This window comes from Chrysemys picta, chromosome 4 (assembly GCF_011386835.1).
Source record: "Chrysemys picta bellii isolate R12L10 chromosome 4, ASM1138683v2, whole genome shotgun sequence".
Taxonomy (NCBI): domain Eukaryota; kingdom Metazoa; phylum Chordata; order Testudines; family Emydidae; genus Chrysemys; species Chrysemys picta.
The window spans coordinates 28,849,609-28,871,890 of record NC_088794.1 but is presented as its reverse complement, the minus strand read 5'-3'; the positions used below and the strand labels follow the sequence as shown (position 1 = coordinate 28,871,890).

At 45.9% G+C, this 22,282-nt stretch overlaps 1 protein-coding gene across 5 annotated transcripts in view; it reads right to left on the bottom strand.

Annotated features, from left to right (window-relative positions):
• The window catches only part of LOC101941460 (NACHT, LRR and PYD domains-containing protein 3-like), a 235,641-nt gene that overhangs the window by 84,635 nt on the left and 128,724 nt on the right, over positions 1–22,282 (bottom strand). For all 5 annotated transcript variants that reach the window (XM_065591885.1, XM_065591884.1, XM_065591887.1 and 2 more), the window contains one exon: positions 16,148–16,318. In XM_065591885.1, coding sequence (XP_065447957.1) covers positions 16,148–16,318 — 171 coding nt within the window. The remainder of the gene's footprint in view (positions 1–16,147; positions 16,319–22,282) is intronic.

The following is a 22,282-nucleotide window of genomic DNA, read 5'->3' as shown; positions in this document are numbered from 1 at the left end:
TTGACTGTCACGGAACATGGAAACCCTAACATCACCTGCCAGGAGATTCCACTGCTGTAGTCTGGAGCCCAACAGCTCTGCCTTACTCTTGGGTAGTTCCAAATCCCTGACAAGGTCATTCAGTTCACCTTGTGTTATGAGGTGTGGTTCAGAGGAGGAGGATGGGAGAAAATGTGGGTCCTGTGACATTGATGGTTCAGGACCAGAAGTTTCATCCTCTTCCTCTTCATCGTCTGACTCAAGCGAGAATGATTCTGGTGCATCACGGCAGTCCTTCTCCGTGGGGTACTGGGCGTATAGCTGATGGAATGTTTGGATAATGCACAGTCCACTTTTTCTTCTTTGACACACCTTTCCCAACTGGAGGCACCATGCAGAAGTAACAATTGCTGGTATGATCTGTTGGCTCTCTCCAAATCATTGGCACTGCAAAAGGCATAGATTTCCTTTTCCTGTTCAACCACTGGTGAAGATTTGTTGCACAAGTGTTGCAGCATATGTGGGGGCCCACCTCTTGTCCTGATCTCCAATTTTGCAGCCAAAATAAAGATGACAGGCTTTCTTAACCATAGTGGTTATACTGAGCTTTTGTGATGCAAAAGTCACTTCACCACAAACATAGCAGAAGTTATCTGCACTGTTCACACAAGTACGAGGCATCTCTGCTCACTTTGGCTAAACAGAAATGTGTCCCTTTGCAAAATCAAACACTGACAAATAAGAGAGCACCACACTGTATGATTTCTAGAGCTGATATAGGGCAATTTGTTCTGCAGAGTGATGTAAGCTTCGTTATGATTGCATCATCCATGACTTCTAGGAATAACATGATGCAATTCATATCATGCATGATGCAATACCAGCTTCAGATTGCATCATTCATTGTTTTGCCTAAAAAGCAAGTACTGTCCAAACCCAGTCATAGATTTATTCATAGATCCAGTCAAAGATGTATTTTAGTCATTTCTGGTTTAAATTGAGATCCCTTCCCTTTATAACTCACTTATCCTCCGCCATTCCCAAGTCAAGGGTCGTATGTACTGACCCAATAGCATATCTTGAAAACTAGAGCCAATCAACAATTTTAAGCGTCATTTTTATTCTCAGTGACCCAGACTTAGTAAAGTTTGACTACATTTATTTCAGAAGCATTTTGGCTGTAGAGCAGTGTAATTTGTTCCTTCAATGTGTCTTTCACCCTGAATTAGAAGCTCTACATTTGTACATGTGACAGACCCAGACCAGTGGGGTACAGGAGTCTGGTAGAGGGCAAATATACTGGTCACTGGATGAGTAGTTTTCTGTTCCCTGAGTGACCAGAGCAGTGGCTGCACTAGAGTAATCAGGAACCTGCTAGAACCAGTTAAGGCAGGCAGACTAATTAGGACACCTGGAGCCAATTAAGAAGAAGCTGCTAGAATCAATTAAGGCAGGCTAATCAGGGCACCTGGGTTTTAAAAGGAGCTCACTTCAGTTTGTGGTGCGAGTGTGAGGAGCTGGGAGCAAGAGGTGCAAGGAGCTGAGAGTGAGAGGGTGTGCTGCTGGAGGACTGAGGAGCACAAGCGTTATCAGACACCAGGAGGAAGGTCCTGTGGTGAGAATAAGGAAGGTGTTTGGAGGAGGCCATGGGGAAGTAGCCCAGGGAGTTGTAGCTGTCATGCAGCTGTTACAGGAGGCACTATAGACAGCTGCAGTCCACAGGGCCCTGGACTGGAACCCGGAGTAGAGGGCGGGCCCGGGTTCCCCCCAAACCTCCCAATTGACCTGGACTGTGGGTTCTTCCAGAGGGGAAGGTCTCTGGGCTGTTCCCCAACCCACATGGTGAATCTCTGAGGCAAGAAAATCCGCCAATAAGCGCAGGACCCACCAAGATAGAGGAGGAACTTTGTCACAATGTGTATGTATATGTTGTTCCTCTCAGGTAATGCCTTGTGTTCTACTATAAGCCCTGAAAGATGTGAAATGGAAGGTATTCGATGTAACCAAAGAATGTGCAGACTAGGAACTACAAGGGATTTTTGTTTCCTTTCTAAATGATTGCTGCACTATAGAAGTGATGTGAACAAGGGACAAAGGAATATTGAAAGAGATAAGTACCTAATCAGGGTATAACTTTGGAACATTAAAATAAATTCCTCAAAGAGGGGGTAATTTCAGTTGAGTCTGAGATAATAATGAAATACAGTATTTGAAATGAAAGAAACATAAGATCCCTCTGACTAAGAAAAGCTTCTGAGAGATCTGCTGTACATTGACACCACCTACTGGAGATCCACACTTGCCATTCTCTCTGAGCACGGACAGGTCAAGTGTCCAATAGAAAATCAGAGGCTAGCCCTGGCCAATGTGTCCTGCAATCAAGGTATATGACTGAGGTCACTGTGTGGGACCCCAGAGTTGCTAAATCCATTGAAGAAGCTGCAGGACTAAGAAGCACTACTGGACAATTGACCAGCCCCACAGACCAACTCTCCCCGTCCTAGGGCTACCAGGACTGAGAAGAAGAAGCGGAGAGATTTAATTTCAGAGACTGTCTTTTTTATTTCTCTTTGTGTTCTATATATAAACTCAATGTTATCGTGCTGCATGTACACTCTTTTTAGTAAGACCTCAAGTAACCAATTTATGGATTTTAACTAAATAATGTTATCTGCATGTTTCTCCTTTTTAAGCCCAAGTATATTGGCCAAAGAGAACCTCAAAATATAGCTTTAAGCGACTGATTTTGAGATTTTAAACCCGTCCCTATCATACTTTAAATACACTTAAATAGCACTAGCAGGCACCATATTAGTAAAAGTGCTTTAAGACAATTGAATGCTTATTCCTTGGAGAATTACTAGAATTACTTAAAGTGGGATAAATGTTTTAGTGGGAATAAAGAATTGATAACTAATGATTATAAATAGATGTAATAAGAAATGTTGGTGATTTGTTTTTTTCCTTGGTATAGTTGCTGGACCCCAATCCTGGTCTATGTTAACCACATGCAAGACTACATGTATTCTTTGTGTTCAGTACATGCCTAGAGTATTTGTGTATCCATACCTGATTGATGAAGTGTTGCGTATATACATAAGTGGTTCAGGGAGTATTAATAAACTGCTGGTCAGTTAAGAGCCCCACCTGTCCTGATCTGAGAAATACTGTTCAAGGTAAAAGCTGACCTGAAATGAATCTAGCATTAAAATTAGTCTGCTAATGCTCCCTGGACTAAAAAAAAAGAGGTTCTCTTGTTTAAATTCCATTCCAACATTGGCTACAACACTTATCAAATTGGCTAAACTATTTGTTAGATTTCAGATTTAAAATCTAATCGGACTCCTGGAAATTCATAAAATAGCCCTGCATTTACATATACAGCTGTGGGTATGCTTGGCACTTCTGATGACATAGTGTGTGGTATTAGGCCAGTGTACTTTGTACAGCATCCCATGACGTGCAGCAATTTAATCTCTATTATTAATATTAATTAAATTGTAATGAGCTTCTCCCTCAGTGCCTGGGCTGCAGGGGTTTGTGGTGAGAGACAGAGCCTGAGGGAATGGTAAATTGAAACAAAGTGTGCTCATGGTTGGTGGTGCTGCCCATCACCCGTTCCAGGGGAAGCAGGCACTGCTGTGTTAGTGCTCTCAGGATATTATAGTTTTTTAGATTTTAGATAACATGGTCTCACCTCATTCTTTCCAATACCCCTGATGCTTCACTATATGTTGTACCAATATGGTTCTATAGTCGGTACATCAGGAATTTTTCCTTTGGCCGGCCATCTGCAATTACTTTGTCTAAGGTTGGTCATTTTTTGTTTTTTGTCTGACCTTATAAAAGTTGGTTTTGGGCTTGGTCTACACTACCCCCCCTAATTCGAACTAAGGTACGCAACTTCAGCTACGTGAATAACGTAGCTGAAGTTCGAAGTACCTTATTTCGAATTAGTTCAAACTTACCTTGGTCCACACTCGGCAGGCAGGCTCCCCCGTCGACTCCGCGGTACTCCTCTCGGCGAGCTGGAGTACCGCAGTCGACGGCGAGCACTTCCGGGTTCGACTTATCGCGTCCAGACTAGACGCGATAAGTCGAACCCAGAAGTTCGATTTCCAGCCGTCGAACTTGCCGGTAAGTGTAGCCAAGGCCTTGGAAATGCGTAGTATTGGAGCCAAACTCTTTCTCATGCAATTCACTGATTTCACTAATAGATGCTCTTGAAAGCATGGCTGCTTTAAGAAGCTCCTTTCTGGGCCTTTCTTACACATTAATAAAAACCAGATTTTCAAAAGGCCTCCAAAATCATGATTAAAATTAATGCTTTTGTGCTTTATTTTCTTAGCCTTCTAGTTCCTGAGTGTGTAAGTTACACATGGGTCACATATTTTATCTGTTCTCCACAATCACAAGGGTCTAGAAACATAATTCTAAATAAAAATTTAAGCTGAAATTCTCAAATAGTCACATGACTCCTGAAGCTAAGGCTGAATAAAAACCCCACCAAGTACTGTAAACCTCGCAATAAAATGGCAAGAATTAGCAACGCTAGGTGGTTCTTTGCAAAGTGGATTCTGTAATCTGGTTTACAACTCTTAAATTTCATAAACATGTTATGGTCAGAAATTAATAGAGCTAGAATACACCCCAGACACAACCGCCAGCATTTGTCTCTCAATGTGCAGAGTTGTGTCGTGTTTCACTCAGGCTTTTGAAGCATATGTCCGTGAGGAGAACCCCCACCCATAACCAAGCAACTGCAATTTTAGGCTCTTTGTTAATCTCAAAGTAATTCAGTACCAATGCCCCATGACAACATTTTTTAAAATTCCCTAAAGATTTTCTCTTGTCTGTCATCCCAGCGACATCCTCTAGTGCCCTCTAGCAGCATTCTGAGTAGAACACTCAATTGCGACAAGTTAAGGCTGAATTAGCTGAGGCATGTTAACATGCTGTCACAGGGGGCACTGTCCATTCAGAGGAGCTGCCAGGCCCAGCTCTGTGGTCTTGGTTTCTTCCATGAATGAGGGCTTCTGGCGGCTGTAGTCCAAAGCAAAGCCCAAGAGGTGCTCTGATTATTAAGTAGCTCTGCCTTAAAAACCTTAACCATTGAACAGAGAGACGATATCCATTTTAAAAAAGCACATTTCTGAAACCGAGAAACACAAAAATGAGCACAGCTCTCTGCATGAGACAGCCTGGTTGTGCAGTTAAAGCCCTGGATCAGAACTCGGGAGATCTGTGTTCAGTTACTGGCTCTACCAAAAACCACTTGTGCGACCTTTTTCATCTGAAAAATGGTAATTGTAATATTTCCTTCCCCTTCCCTTTGTCTGTCCTGGAATGAGACGGTCACACAGCATAAAGGGCTGTCTCCTCTTTCAGGGATCTCAGCCCAACACCAAACTCCCAAGCAGAAATTCCCAAGCAGAAACCTGCCTCCAGAATAGACTGTAGTCAGAGCACAAGGCAGACAGCAAACTCTCTGGCTGCTTGCACAGCTCCCTCCTTCCCAAAACTGCATCTCCACCAAATCTCACAAAACTCAATAAAACTAACATGTCGCCCCAAATTAAAACCTTCCTTACGAGCTAAAAAAGAACTTTGAAGACTAAAACAGAACCGCCTGGTGACACCTGCCATTACAATATGTCCAGTGCTTAACACACTAAGACCCTGATCGCAGCTGGGGCACTACGCAATACTGTAATACACTAATAATTAAATGACAAAAATCTTGTTTAATTCAGAGTTAAGTTGCCCGGTGATAGCTTATGCCCTTGTCACACTTCAGAAAACCAGGAAAAAGAGAGTGAAGGTAAACACCCACACAACCTTAACTCTGCCCCCTGAAGCTGGCAATAGCCACTCGGAATTAAGTGCATGCCCTCCAGATGCATTCACTGTGTTAAGTGTAACTGTATTGAATGGTGGAGGAATAAGTTGAAGCGGCTTGGAAGAGCTGTGATTGTGATACGAGGAGATCTAGGGATTAGCTTGAAGAGTGTCCTCACTTGAGGGGGGGGAAGGGATGAGCATCAGACTCCCATAGATTGACAGCTGCTCTGAGAGACAAGCACACATGGGGAGGCAAGGGATGGAGCGGGGCTAAGACACCCCTAAACTGGAAGTGATTTCCAGATTACATGGAGGGGTTAGGGAGAGGGGCTCAGACACCCCAGAAAGGCAAGCCCCCTCCAGAACCTGACTCACATGAGGGGGCAGTGATCGGGGTCCTCCTAGAGCCTCGCACTCACACAGGAGCATGGAGAAGAGTTCAGACACCACCAGGGGGACAAGGAACCCCCAGATCCCCAGTTACATAGAGAACAGGGAGAGGGGCTCAGACCTCCCTTGAAAAGCAAGCCCCGCAGAACCTGGCTCACATGAGGGGAGCAGGGAAGGGGGAGGTCACGTCCCTGTAGATGAATTGGGGGAAACCCAGATTGTGGAACACGCAAACCATTCTCCCCCTGTGCCCCTAGACCCCCATTACCTGAGCCTTAACCCTCTTCCCACCAACTCTTTCACCCCAATCACCCTCCACTCCCAGTGAGCATTGGCTTGTGTAGGTTTTTTTCAAACAATAGTTTCAGCACCTTCTGCATATTCTGCCATACTCAGATTCTATTTTCCCCAAATTAAAAGCCCCCTGTAATACAGGCAGATTGGAGCCATATCCCTGCTTTTTTTACCTCAGATTTCTGACCCGGATTGGATTTGGACTCACAGTGCCAGGGTGGTACTCTGATGCAATTACCGTAACACATCCACAGAGCCACCCAGGTCCTGGGATAGATGGTTTTCCAGATAGTAGCCTCTCTCTCTGTACATGCCCAGTTTAATCCATTAGGCACATAAATAGGTGCACAAGACTTCTGAACTGCCTAACTGGAGATGCAAACACTTTCTGAACAAATATTTTAATTTGATTTCCTCCAAAGGGCTTGTGGGTGTCAGGCCCTCTGTTGGGGAACCCTCGAGCATTTGAGACCCTGTTGTGATGAGCTGAGCCCTAGATTGATCTTTATCTATGAGCATAAATAGGTTGCCGGAATTTGTCAACTTAAAAAAAAACTGGGTTTTTTTGGGTGGGAGGGCTGTATCGCAGGAACCCCTTGATCAAATGACCCCAATGTTGGGTCACTAACAGAACTCTTTGCACCCATGAGGCACGCCAAATTCAAGGCACTCTGACTATCCGTGTAGATTTTAGACCTCTCAGGCATCTAGCTAGCTTTAAACAGGAAGCTGGTCTGAACCTTAACTATAGCAGAGCTGTCGCTTTACTGTAATCAAAAATACAACAACCCTAAACAAAATGTGGAATTTATTCGACTATCACCTCAGGTCCATTGTCTGCACAGGAAAGAATAAACTGGAGATAGTTCACTTGGTGACAAGTGAAGCTCATTGGAGACACTTTTGGTTGAAACACTGGAACCCAAACAAGACAGCTCACCACCACACATTGAACTGCTGGGCCACAAACCATGATTAAGGAACAAGCACTTGGAGGTTCTGTTGACCAAATCAATGCTGTATCTGGTGGTGAACAGTGAGATGCAAGGAGCCCATTAACTGGCAAAGTGGGCCTAAAATTGTGGAAGAGTTTCTGTAAAAGGGCCAAATTTGGTAGCTCAATGGCCAGAGTATTTGGCTTCCAGTCAGAGTTGGTGAAACAAGATCCACTAATGAAAATATTTTATAATGTAAGCTAAAAAAATCCCCCTTTCCACAAACTTAAAACATTGTTTTTAGTCTTGACTTCAAAGCGGCAACGTAAACTCTTTCTGAAATAACATTTTAATTTGATTTTCCCCAAAGGGATCGTGGGTGAAATAAGCTTATTGTCATGTTCTGCTTTTGCCTCAAACTTGACATTGCAAGTAAGTAGGGTGGAGAAAAAAATATTGTATTAAAAAAAATTCCTTAAGTCAGCTTTCATTTATATCAGAGTAGTATATAAATTATATAGGTTTATATTTAAAAAGAAAAATGTATTTAAAATTAAATTTGAAATGAAGACATCCTATGTTAAGGGCTAAATTTACTATAATCTACATACATCATTTACAATAAATTAAAAGACAAGATCCAAGCAGTCCGTGTTCGCTGCTGACGTTTTAACAGAAAGTGAAACCACTGAATTGGTGTAAGTCACTGGCTAAGCATCTGGAAGCCCTAGGAACACTGGCTCTAGCTGGGGCTTGGCTTCAGGCTCCGATGTAGGGAGCCTGCCAGCCCTAAGAACTGCAATTTGAGCAGGGCTTCAGCTCCTTACTCCCCGCCACAGAGTTGGGAGCCTTGAAGCTCTGACTTCCGAGTTCCAAGGCTCCTGGGTCAGTCGTTGCCTCCAGGGCTTCTAGCAGACTGATGGGGAGCTGGGAGCCTAGAAGACCTGGGAGCCCTGGCTGAGCTGGGAGACACGGCGCTTGGTCGCCCAGGCTTAATATCTTTTACATATTGTTGAAACAAAATGTTTTCATTATTTAAAAAATGGTTCTTTCATTTTTTTCCATTCCAGGGGAAAACTTCAAAATTCCTACTTTTCATTCTGAAAATGGATTTTTTTTTCAGAATGTGCTGCAAAATGGAAACTCTGACTTTCCACCTGATCTACACCTTACTTTCGTGGTCTGCCTCAGAGAGCTCAAGGAGCGAGTTACTGTTAGAAAACATTGGTACCCTAGCCCAGCAGAAAAGGACTAGATGAGCCAGTGAGACATGATAATCACTAACTGACCAGAGCCCTCAACACTGGGTTCTAAGCACCTCCTCCCCTCTTTGGCCTTCACAGAGCTCTGTGGTTTCTCCCACATGTGCCAGATGAAGAAGGAGCGATGAAAACCCAAGTGTCAGTGTTGGGAAAACCAAGAAGAAATAAACATCTGTACAAAGAATTTTTGCATTTCTCTGCCATAGCAACCACTAAGTTACACCTCACTGTTAATAACTTTATCAATCTAGCTGTGTCCTCTCATCTCCAGAGCCCAGCACCTCTCACTGAAAGGAACTGGGTACCCACTTCATAGAGAAGCTCTTCCACATCCGGGATGGCCGCTGTGGCCATCAGGGATAAAATGACAGCCTCCCTCTCAGAATTCTAACTATTCACAAAAAAGGACTCACTAGAAAATATCTGATCCTTGACCAATGATTCTGATTCCTGATCTTGGCTGGTAAAAGACAGTAAGAGCATCTAGGACCGCTACTAGCTAGTATTCGCAACATCTGCTTTTGAGGAGGGAAATCTATCCCCCAATTTTGAGCATGCAGTACTCTGGCTATACTTAAGAATCCACTGATTGATGCAACTCACCTTACAAGTAACCTCCTGTGCTGCTCAATGATCACACAGAGTCAGGCAGTCTGACAGAGGTCTGCTTCATTCAGTGTATGAATTCTAACTGATCATCATTGCTTAATATGAGCCTCTGCACATCATAACAGCCAGTTCCAACTGGCTCACCACCCAGTATCATCTGGAGGCCTTGCTGGAGTTCTAGGTATGGCTAAAAGTATGAACCAAAGTAAGGCTGTGGACCAAAGAAGGCCAGGTCAAAATAGTAACACTAGGTATCAGATAACTAAGTAAGCTTATTCCTGACCTGCGAGGATGATACAGGAACCCAGAGATCCCACGTGAGATAAGGAGAGAATGACAGGAGAATGGATGAGAATGTTTTGTTCGAGCTATCCGGTACAAGGATGGTAACTAACAACATCTGGGGTGTAATATGATACCGTGCCTTGTTGACAATGAACCTGATCGAGTCTTCGCCAGAGAACCGAGCCCATGGTCTTTCTTTATGATTAACACTGAGATCTGCTGAATCATGAGGCTACAAACTATGCTGGTGCAGTTAACACTGGAGCTCCACAAACTGCCTAGGAGCAGCACAGACACACAGCAGCACAGAACATCATCCTCTTGTTTCCCATTTCTGAGCAGCCTGATCAGGAAACTACTGAATAACTGCATCCAGCTTCACCTGTCCATTGCAATATCCAGCTGGGTTTAAGCCTGGACCCAGAACAGAGATGGCTCTGATGAGGCCAAGAGTGCTTCGTTCCCAGCTCTCACATACTTGGTCCTGGGCTTTGTGAACCGCAGTGTCCCAGAAGAGCCCAGCAATCTCAGCAGTTCACAGATCATAATTTGGTCCTTCACGTTACTGGGGTCAGATTCATATTTTTATTTTTATTTGTATTACAGTAGTAGAACTCATCTTTATCCTCATCGCTGTGTTCCTCTCCTCCATTGGAGCACAGCACTGTATAACTGACATTTTTAGGAATCTGGTTTGGAGTCTGGCGTATATGTTGCGTTGGTTAGTAGGTTCCCCAATTGATGAGTGATTTTTCTGCAGAATCTGTCATAATGAGAACTACTCCCACTGAATCCTTGTTGTCATTATGCCCCGAATAAATCAGATGTTTCTTCTCTTGCCTGAAGCACTTCTTATCCCCATCTCTCAGTCTGCTCTCACCGATGCCCAGGACTTCAAGTCTACAGTTGTCCATCGGTCTAATGATCTGCAAGATCTTTGATTTATGAAACATTGTTCTCACATTCCAGTAACCAGCCCTGAAGTGGTCAGCGTGGGCAACCAGGATCAGCTGGAGCTTTCTCTTACTCTGGCCAAGTGCTCAAAAACCCTCCCTCTGATGCCGACCAACCAATCTCCAGCCATCAACAGGCTGACCTTGGAGTTCTACTGAATGTTCTGAGACGTCTTTGGCCTGGACCTTGCTATCATCTGGGCCAAGTCCCAGGATGCATGCAGGAGGCCCTGCTCGCTCTGCTGCAGAAGAATGGAGGCCTCCATGATCTGAGGAATTGGCGTCCAGTTTTCCTGCTCAGCACGGAATATAAGGTCATAGCAAAGGCCATCGCACTGCAGCTGAAGTCTGAGCTGGTGAATGTGACCAACCCTGATCAGACCTACATTGTCGAGGGCCAGACCATCCTCAGCAACATCTAGCTGGTCCAGGACATTCTCCATCTCCACAAGCTGGGCCCATGGATGGTTCTGTTGGCATATGCTGATGACATACTCCTTGTGGCCAGGAGCTGGGAGACCTGGTGTAGGAGGAAGCTTGCAAAGCCATGTATTAGGAGGCCTCCTCTGCTCAGGTCAACTCCTGTGACCAGATAGGGAGATGTGGCAGGTGGCTCCATCCCATCCAGTGGGGAGCAGGTCTGCTGCTCTATCTCTGTGTTTACCTCTCTGCCACTTGTGGGACTGGGTAGAGAGCCCCTTCCTCTGGCCACTCCCTGCTATGCTGTGCAAACTTGATTGGGTGGAGACCGGGTGCCACTCCAAAACCAGAACACAGAATTAACTACAGACCACCTGGGAGGACTTGAGCTGATGAACACACAAGGGGTAGGATGGGGAACAAGCCTGGGAAGATTTGGAGAGATAACAAAGAAAGACCTGAGCAGCAGCAGAAGCAGCAGCCCTGAGCTGGGGAAATACAGAGTCAGAACCAGGAGCTGCTTTGAAAAGAGCCAGGTGCTGCACTGGTGTTTGCAAAAGGGGACTCTTACAGACACACAGCTTGGAGCCAACAGGACAGCTAAGCTTACACAGCAAGACCCACCATTATGAGATAAGAGTGCATGCCAGCATCAGAGTGCACGGACAGGTTGGACTGACCCGAGCGGGGAGGGTGTTGCATTGGCACGGGATAGAGTCTGTGTGTGTCTAGCCAGGCATAAGGGAGGGCTGTGTGTTATATGCTGTGCCAAAGGCAAGGGAGTCTGTGTAACTCCTGCTACAGAACCAGACCAGGGTGTATTCCTGGCTTTTCCTGACTAAGATAAAAGTGGTGTTTCATTCTTAAGTGTGGTGCTTGATCCAGGGGCTAACTCTGACCCCCTAGGAGGGAAGGATGGTATTTGTGCAGAGGCACATGGCTGGGACCTGGGACCCCTTTCCCAACTCTGGGAATCCCCCACCTGACACACCGATCGCTCTGCACTGGAGAATTGAATTGATCTGGAGGCCAGGGTGTCTGACCAGCTGTGGAGATGGATGAGGCTGCTCCAGAGCCTTCCGCTTCAGGAGAAGGCACTGCTGACCAACTAATTAGTTCTATCCATGCTCTGGCACCTTTCCCTAGAGCCCTGGCCAGCTTCCAACGGTCCTGGAGTTCTTCTGGCCAGGAAAGCACTGGGTCTCTGTGGGTGTCTGAGCATCCCACCGGAAGAGGACAGGCAGGGCCTTGTTTTCATCCACAGGCAGGACCACATATTCCACTTCCAGGCTCTCCAGAGACTCCTTTATGGTGCTTGTAGTCCGGCATGAAGTGTGCTGGTGCATGCATTCCTTTGCCGCCTCTGAGGGCTCCGATATGACTGGAAGCTCTTTTATATCCATCCAAGAAGTCTCCCTAGAAACTTCTCCTAGTTGCTTGTCCAAGCAGGACCTGGGAGTTATTTTCAGCGACCTGGTACATAGCAGCCACCGAGGGGGAAAACCTTAGGTAGTGGAATCTCCCTTGGTGCACTAGAGGATGGTCCAGGCTGGTGTCACCAGAACTGGAAACTTCCTTGACTCTGGTCAGAGAGACTGGGTTGACCGTGTGGTGCTTTTTCCCTTATAAAACATGGCCACCATCTCCTATTACTGCCAATGAGGCTGAAGCCAGCAATATGGCTGCCATTTCCCTACAGTCCATCTGCACGTGGAAGTGAGGCTGCCATGGATAAAGTTGGCTGCCACCTCCCACTGTTTTCAATGAGATGGAAGCCATGCCCACAGGCAAAATGGCTGCCACTCTGGTTCAGGGGGCTAGACAGGACATAAGGACTGTGAGGATCTCCAATGACAGTGCTAAAAGTAGAGGGAGCGAGTGAGGGGGAGCAGGGCAATGGGAGGAGGGAGAAGGAGGCAGATTTAAGGGGTGAAGGAAAATGGGCTGCAGGGCAATGTGGGGGACAGGAGGGAGCGGATTGCAGGGGGTGTCTGGAAAAAGAGGAGGAGTATTTGGGGGGCGCTATCTAGTCTCTGGCAGATACGTGGTGGTTGGGGATGTGATGTTGCACCCCATAATGCTTTATGGAAATATGCTTCTAAATGTAAATATGACATAACTGGAATATGTTTTATGCTACATATGCCATGTAACATATCTCTGCAAAGGCTATAATCTACTGAATATATTCATCCTATTTGTATGCATGTATCATTTTTATTTTCGAAGTTATGATTATTGGCTAGGTACTTGTTTGATTTTAAGTAACCTTAGTAAGGCATTTGGTCAGCTCCTTTAGAAAGGAATTTGCAAGTTAAGTGCCCAATCAAGAAACACTTAAAGGACAATGGATCTTGGAAGACTTCAATCCACATGAGAAGTCTACCTGTGGATGTTCAAGGTACCATGTAAACAATAGCTGCCACTTGTAAAGAACTATGTCAGGCATGGACATGTGACTTGCCCATGTGACTCCAAAACTCCATCTTGTAGCTGGGATTCTACACAGGGAGAGGGAGGGGTGTCCACCCACAAGAGGAAGTCTATTTAAGCCCCTGGAAAACCCTCCATTTTGTCTACAGCTTCCTCAAGAGATAGCCTCTCCACCCCCAAAGGTTACCTGAAAGAGACTGGAACAAAGAACAGTAACCACAGGGGTGGGAGTGATTGCTGGACCCAGACTAGAAGGAGGCTAGTCTGTAAAAGAAGCTTACTGGAACATTTCTGAGGTTGAGATTTCATCTGTAATCACTTTCTTACTGTATTAGGCATAGACTTGCGTGTTTTATTTTATTTTGTTTGGTAATTTACTTTATTCTGTCTGTCATTACTTGGAACCACTTAAATCCTACTTTTTGTATTTAATAAAATCACTTTTTACTTATTAATTAACCCAGAGTGTGTATTGATAACTGGGGGGAGGGGCAAACATCTGTGCATTTCTCTCTATTAGTGCTATAGAGGGCGAACAATTTATGAGTTTACCCTGCATAAGCTTTATACAGGGTAAAATGGATTTATTTGGGGTTTGGACCCCATTGGACATTGGGCATCTGAGTGTTCGAGACAGGAACACTTCTTAAGCTGTTTTCAGTTAAGCCTGCAGCTGTTAGGGGATGTGGTTCAGACCTGGGTCTGGGTTGGCAGCAGGCTAGTGTGTCTGCCTCAAACCAGGCAGGCCACTGAAGTCCCAAGCTGCCAGGGGAAAGAGGCTCAGAGGTAGTCTCAGCACATCAGTTGACAGTTCCCAAGGGGTTTTCTGTGATCCAACCCATCACAGGGAGATCAGGGAAGTGCTGCTTCTTAGAAAAGGCTAAACCAATCCCATAGTATGTTTACTGTGACTTTGTTGCTTATACCCTTATTTGAATAAGTTTCAAGTTCTTTAATATGCATATCTGAAACTCATCAACCCTAAAAAGTAGTATAAGTTCTATGTGCGAGTGTGAATCATGATTCATTAATTAGGTCAGTGGTTCTCAAACTATTCACAATCCAGCCCTTCTTTTATCTAAGAAAATAAACTTGGAGGAGAGAAAGTAAAGGCAGTGATAGGAAAGGGATAGAAGTTCTTCTGTATTATGGGTGAGGAGACATTAAATGCAGGCTCTGTCTGAGCAACCAGGGAGAGGCATGCATTTTTGTGTACACTGAATATTGATTTTTCAAACTGATGTCATTTCACTCACTTTGGTGTAGTAGGAAAAAAACTTGAGACATAAGCCCTTGTATTAGAGGCCTGAGGCTTGGGCTAAAGTAGTGGTCAAAGCTTTGCTAATATAAAGCAAAGTGAGGCTGTGAATTGGAGGCAGGCCCTGCTCACAGAATCTGGCAAGAACAGGGCTGATATTGCAGAAATACACATTCCTAAGAAGTGCTAGGCACCAAACACACATACAAACACATTTCAGAAGGGTGATACCAGAACACCTCAATACCAACACATTCCCCAAAGATAACAGGAATATGTTGACCCATCTTAAAGATATGATCAGGATGACAGTATGGTGAATAGAGATGTTTGGATCGAACCAACATGTACAAGGTCATGGGTGGCACCTAGACATGTCAGAGGGGCAATACATAACTTGTTTGTATCGATGTATAAAATGAAGTCTCAGAGGGAGTGTCGTTGGCCCGCCAAGAGGAGAATGGAAAGTCCCACCATTCACTGAGCTGCATCCATTATCACAGGCATACATGTGCTAGTGTAACTGTAGACATTGATCTGGGGAGCTAGGACCATGCTTCATTGGCAATAAACCTGGCTGGGTGCCTTCAAAACTGAAACTGGTCTTGTGGTCTCACTGGGCGGTTCGATCGAGGTCTGCTGTGCCAACTACCCGCACAGAGCTGAGACAGCACACAGAGGGAACACACACACAGCCAAATATCTGACTACATTTGACAAAGGAGTAGAAGGGAGTTAAAAAGTCAAAAGACACTAAAAAAAACACAATTAGATTTTTTTGTAATCTCATGATTTTCAGTGGTCTAACTCATGATTTTTGCTCTCTTAAAGTTGGCAATACTGGGCTGTAGTTTTTATTGTCTTAAAATAATAGTGTTTGTAACATCAAAATATGCTGCATCCGGGATTTGCTAAAAGCCACTGGACACTGTCCTCAACTGCACCAAGTTCACATTCAGCGCTGATGAGGAGACTGAAGAAACTAGTTATAAGCCACCTCTGCACTCTCCTGATCCTGGGCCAGGTGGGGGACAAAATGGCCTGTGGTCTAACAGAGAGGAACCTCCGGGCTGCCCTAACTTACCCCAGACGCTGGGCTGGCCTAGGAGAGGTTGAGCGCCAGGCACTCTGCCCCGACATACACCTCCATGCTCCTCCACACTTCCAATACCTGCTTTCTATAACCTGAGGATTACCCTGAATCAGGGGGATCCTTGGCTGCCCCTTTAGGGCAGTTGCTCAGCTGCTTTCCAGCTGCTCAACAGAGGCTTAGGCATGAGCCCACTACATTGTTCAATTGTTTAACCAGTAAAATACAAGCAGTGAACATATCAGTGGGTCTCTGTTCTTTGCCTGAGGAGCAGAGTGGGGCTGGTCCATGGCTGGGTTCCATGTACTGTAGGACATTGTGATCTGGGTACACTGAGCTTAACTCACAACATCACAGTGTTTCCAGGCACTGACTAAAGGGAGCCAGCTGTTACTTACTTTAGTGTCTGTAGTTTGCAGTTTGGATGTTTCAGCCCCTCACACAGCAGCTGCACTCCTGAATCCTCCAGACTGTTCAGCCCTAGATTTAGGAATGTCAGGGTCTGGCTGGTGATGAGAACCGAGGAGAGATCCTCACAACATGCAGCCGTGAGACCACAACCCGTCAGCCTGCAGGAGACAGATATATACAGAGTAAAATGACTTGTGTATGCTCCATTCTCTGCATTTCCCCTCACTGATACCCATGTGTATCTCCATATAGACAGTGGCTAGGAATAATGTTATCTATTTATTTTGATTGAAATAATCATAAAAGAGGCCCACTGAAAGTTGTAGACCCTTACGATATACTAATATAAACCTCTTTCACTCTGGTCAAAGAGACTGGGTGGACCTTGTGGTGCTTGGCCAGCGCATGGGGTTGTCCACCCTGAGCATTCCCCATTGTGTGCTCCAGGAGGTGAGGGTTGCTTGCCCCTGATTCTCTCAAGTATCTCAAGTGCAGGAGGGCACCCCCAACCCACTCCAGCCCCTCCAGAGCTTGTCATCAGGCCCCTCCCCCAAGAGCCTCCCCGGTTGCCCCCAGATGGTTTCTGAGCAGGCTGAACACGATCCAGTGACTCCATCTCTGAACTGTGCCCCGTGAACATCTCTACATGCTCATGCTCCACACCTTGCTCTTATGTCCCTCCTTGACACCAAGTGGTGGGGCCAGCTGCCACCTATGGGGGGCAGGGAGCCCCGATGGGCCAGCCTGTACTTCACCCCAGTGCCACAGCCCACCAGAGATCTCAGTTAGTGGCTCCTCCATGGAGCTGTGAGCATGGTGGGTGGTTGGCGTGGTTCAGAGGGGACACTTGACTCTTTTGCCACAAGAGAGAGACCCTGGCACACATCTACACCGAATGCCTCAGGCTGCAGCCTCTCTTCTGTCTCCTCCTGCACTTTGACCCCTCCCCCCCTGTATTTGCACATCCCATCCATGGTGCCACAAAGGGAGATCTCTTTGTTAGCCTTCTCCTGGCACTGGCTAAGATGGCCCTCCTCAGACCAGGAGGAGGAAGCTTGACAAGGAAGTGCACTGAGACTGTGAGGCTTGTTTCCGGTCCCATGTTGCCTCACATCTCTGGGCAGTTCCTCTGAACAGCATCCACTGGCTCCTTGGACTCCTTTGAGGAGTGGTGAGCACTGTCTCGGTTTCTCTGCTGTATTCCCTTCTGGACCCCTCATTTTGTCCATATGACCCTTACTCCTGTCCCTGTTTTTCATTCGGTGTCCCCTGTATTCACTTCCTTTTGGGCTCTGTGGTCTCTCCCTCTTGATTGAAGGGGTGGAACTTTAGTTTTGGGCAGATCTAGGCCCACTCATCCCAGTCATATGTACACAGCTTCCAACTTCTTCAACAAATGAGCCAGGGTTCTACAGACAACAGCCTCTTTCATTACACAAGCCCAAATAGTAGGACAGGCCATTTCCTCCCCTGTCCCCACGAACACACCAGTTTGAACCCATGTCATTGATTAGTAATTTCCTTTCTTTATGAGAAGAATATCTCCCAGGTAGCAGCAGGATTGTATCTCTCAGTGCTAGGACCAAGGTTCTACCCCACGTTTCCAACACTGCCTGGCTCTCAATAACAGATTCCTTGCAAGGACTGAGTTTCTCAGCTGTGTTGGTGCTGCAGGTTTTGCCTGAAGGTCCATCAGTGAGCAGGTGAGGAGATCGAGCCCTTCCTGTCGGAAACACACTAATATTTTCTCTATTTGCCAATTTATTATTTATTTTTACAGCTGGTTCTGGAGAATGATGTTATTTTTTCTTCCCAGTCTCTTTGGGAGTAGGATCCAGTGTTGCATGTAAAAAACCCCAGGCTTCAGAGCTCGAGTCCCAACTTCAAAGAGCTGTCTGCACAGACTCCAAAATACAGCACAGACATACCCTCGGAGTCAAATTCCCAGCTATGTGTATTGCTGATGATAGAATGTGCCCCTCCCAGCCTGTCTGTTTAGCACAACTGGATTACCCACTCCCAGAGGGGCTTTCTGGATATGTGAAATGATCTTCCTCGCTTCCCTGTATCAGACCCATCTGCCATGGCAAGAGGTGGGTTTAGAGTGCTTGTAAAATGAAGGGATTCACAGTGAATCCCAGAGAGTGCTCCTTTTAATATGTTTCAGAGCTGGGACACATGATCTCAGCGTCCAAATTATCCCCCCAGGTAAATGCAGGCTGTTGTGCAGGCTAGGGCAAAGAATGGATTTTTCAGTTTGCTGGCAACTTCAAAAAATTAAAATAAAGTTTTGGTTAGTTGAAAATGAAACTTTTCAAAATTTTCAGTGAGTTAAAAAGTCAGAAAAAAAATTCAGGTGGAAACATTTCATTTTCACCCGACTCAAAATTTTTCATTTTGATTCCAGGCACTTTTAACAATAGCAGGGGAGTAGTAGATTCACAAAATGGTGGCAGAAGTGCTGATGGTGCCCTCTTTGATAAGTGCTAGTCCAGTGTGATCTGCAAGCCCCAGATGCAGTTTCCTCACCCACAAAGGAGAATAGATTTGAATTTGGGAATATGGGATATTCTGGTGTGGGGCTCTCTCAATCTCTCCTGTTGAAGTTCCACTTTTTATAAATAATTAAATAGCTAGTGGAGCAGGGAATTGAACTTATGTCCCCTACATCCTGAGTGCCCCAACCATCCCTTAGGCAGTAGAATCATTCTCCCTGTCTTCCTCTGGCCCACTCACTATTCACTGTCATTAATTAATAGTCATTCATACCACTATGAATAACCCAATACACTCACACCATATTCCTCCTAGTCACGCTATAATGCAACCCTTAACTCTGACCTCTTACTTCCCCATGGGGTAAATAGCACAGCATGTAGTTCACCTGAACATGGATGTCTAGCAGATACACATTCCTGAGATCACAGTAAATAATTGCATTATAGTGATTGTGAAGCACATGATGTGTGTTGTATTACTGTGCATGTTCTTAGGTGAGACTAACCTCTTCTGATTTTTTATTTCCCAAGGATGAGGGACTGTTCTCCTTGTCTTCTGATTCCTCTCATGGCTCTTTTTTCTTTCACCAGGTCTAGTGATTATGGCTTAGATGTTTACTCCCTCATCTTTAAATTAAACAGGAAGTTTGGGATTCCAGGGGACAATTTGCAGGGGTTCCCAGGACTAGAAGATTTTCCTTAAAAAGGAATAAGCATTTAAGAAATAGAAGCACTTTCCTCTGATATCTCGTTGTTTCCTGGCATGCTGCTACTGTGGAAGTAGAGAAAGAACTGACAGGGATTTGAAGGGGATTTCAATGTAAACAGTCCCCTCTGTGAGCAATTGTCAGGCTAAACCAGGGGTCGGCAATGTTTGGCACGCGGCTCGCCAGGGTAAGCACCCTGGCGGGCCGGGCCAGTTTTATTTACCTGCTGACACGGCAGGTTTGGCCGATCGCGGCCCCCACTGGCCGCGGTTCGCCGTCCCGGGCCAATAGGGGCGGCGGGAAGTGGTGCGGGTGAGCGATGTGCTGGCTGTGGCTTCTGGCCGCCCCCATTGGCCCGGGACGGCGAACCGCGGCCAGTGGGGGCCGCAATTGGCCGAACCTGCCGCGTCAGCAGGTAAATAAAACTGGCCCAGCCCGCCAGGGTGCTTACCCTGGCGAGCCGCGTGCCAAACGTTGCCATCCCCTGGGTTAAACTGTAACCATAATACCGCGAGATTTGTAGAAGCGAGGATTGTGTGAGGCGAGTGGGAAAGAACTGTGTGAGAAGTTGTTGCAACCTTGAGTTAGATAAGTATGGAATGTAGACTATAGTTTAAATTGGTGAGAAAAATTAGATATCAGGATGACCTATGTATAAACAAAATGCAGCTGTTGCCCATTATTGTTTGTGACAAAAGGTATAAGTGCTTGCTGTAATTGTTTGTCAGAGGAGAAACCTGTTTAGCTCTCTCCCTCCATGCAATTGCTAGAGATAATAAAGTATCTGACTTGCTGCACACAACCAAAGGAGTGAGAGCTCTGTTTTTCTCTGACAATTTGGGGGCTCGTCTGGGATGACAACGCCTACTGAGACAACGGCAGCTGCTGCAGATTGTTCCCCTTCGAACCCCATGGCGCCACAATAGAGGTAAGAGACCTTCTGAAATCTCTATTGGGGTGTCAGAAGAGGACTGTCCGTGGGGCCGTCTGTCCCTGTTGGGCTTATGCCATCTGAACTTATTGACTGTGCAGCAAGATCAGATGCAGAGCTGTGCTGGGGAACTGTTTTGCCGCCCCCAGTAAGGTTAGTTTGTTGTGGCGCTGGGGACTTAGTTTTGCCACCCCCAACAGGGTTAATGCATAAGGGAAATGCTTTAGGTTAATGCACCGGTGCTGAGCAGTTTTTACCACCTCAAGAGGAGTTTTGACCGCCTCAGATAAGGGAAAAGTGTATTGAGTCCGGACATAAGGTACAGATGCATCGTGGTATTTAGAAACACAGGCCTTAGTGAATGTGTGTGTACACCAGTGTGAATGAGAGTCACTGGAAGACGCCCAGAGTATTCTGCGAAGTCATAGGCTTGTGACCAGAAATACTCTAACGCAAGTCCGGTGACTCCACCTAGTAGATCAGTAAAAGATCCGACCCAAGGTGGGCTGTCTCTGCCTGGCATCGTCCGGCGAGGGGCCTGCCTGGGTCTAGGATTGTGTGAACCCATCTTCCCTCCCCCTTTCCTCTCTGCATGAGCCACTGACAGATCTGACCATCTCACTGGAAGCAATGAGAGTAAGCGGCGCCATCTCTTTGAGACTAGCCGATGCTCTTTGCTGAAAGGAGTAGGAGGGTCGTGGCCATCCTCATTAATCTTTCCTGTGTGAGTGCCCTGTGGGATGAGACACTTAGTTTATGAGCTGCTAGCAGACAGGATGCCCTCCCTGTGTGATTGGAAAATGGGTGAGGGACAGTTGAAGCATTCCCTCTCACCCCCTAAGGGTACCCCAGTATATTACATGTATGTATATTATGGTCCCAGAACCTGCAGGTATTTAGAAAATTGGAATTTTTGCACGTGTGATAATCCATCTAAACAATTCCCACTAGAGGGTACTTTTGATTTAGATAAATTCACATACCTCAGAGGAACCCTTACATCGCCAAAAGCCTCTGACACACAGTGGGAGCAATTTGTCTATAGCATCTGGATGCCTCCCTACCCAAACCATTTTATTAACTCCCTCGGCTTCTTTATATCCCCAAGTAAGGTAAGGCTGAAAGCGAGGAGGGAAAGGAATGGTTTAATTTGAAAATTCAGCTTGGCCCAGAGAGAAAGAGAAAGTTGCTCTGCGTTCAAGGTCAAGAATCAACACAGACCATGCCAAGTACAAAGAAAAATAGAGACAGAGGTAAACCAAAGGCAATACAAGTTACAGGACTGAAATTACATTTGCAAAGCTTGGCTGCCCAATGAGACCCAACAGTCTGCCTTTGCGACCCTGGAGCTGATGTCATTTGGGGATGCTGAAGAAGCCACAGTCAGCCAGCCTGGACTGGAATACCGAGCTAAGGGTCTCTGAAAGAGACGCCCCAGGAGACCCCAGGGCATAAAAGAACAGTCCTCCCAAGAGCGGAAGCAAGTTGGAGATTGCACAGCGCCTTCTCTGGATGTTATACACAGACGTGACCAGTCTGGACGTACGTGTGAGAGTATGAACGTGGCTTAGGGCTTGGGGCATTAACATTTTTCTTCCCCTGAGTGATGTGGGACAGTTCCCAACACTCTCTGTTGTTGTTTTATTATTTTATTAATGAAACTTTAAAATTCAGTCATATGGTGTGTTTTCTTCATCTTCCTCCAATGATCCTGCGGTGTCAGCCTGCTCACCTGACATGAGGGATAGATTGGTAACAGAATCTGTCACAGTTTTGGTGGAAAATTGAGAAAGGGGGGAGCCCTGCAGAACGCACACCATCTATTTGTTTTGCCCTTGTTATCTTATGTTTGCTTTGCTTGGTATTGTTGGTATTATATGTTAAGAATTGCATGATTAAAGGTGTGTTCTCTCAGCCGCAGTAGGTCTAGGAACCGGAGAGGGGTTTAGCAGTCCTCTCTCCACCCCAGTTGACGGGGAAGGGTGG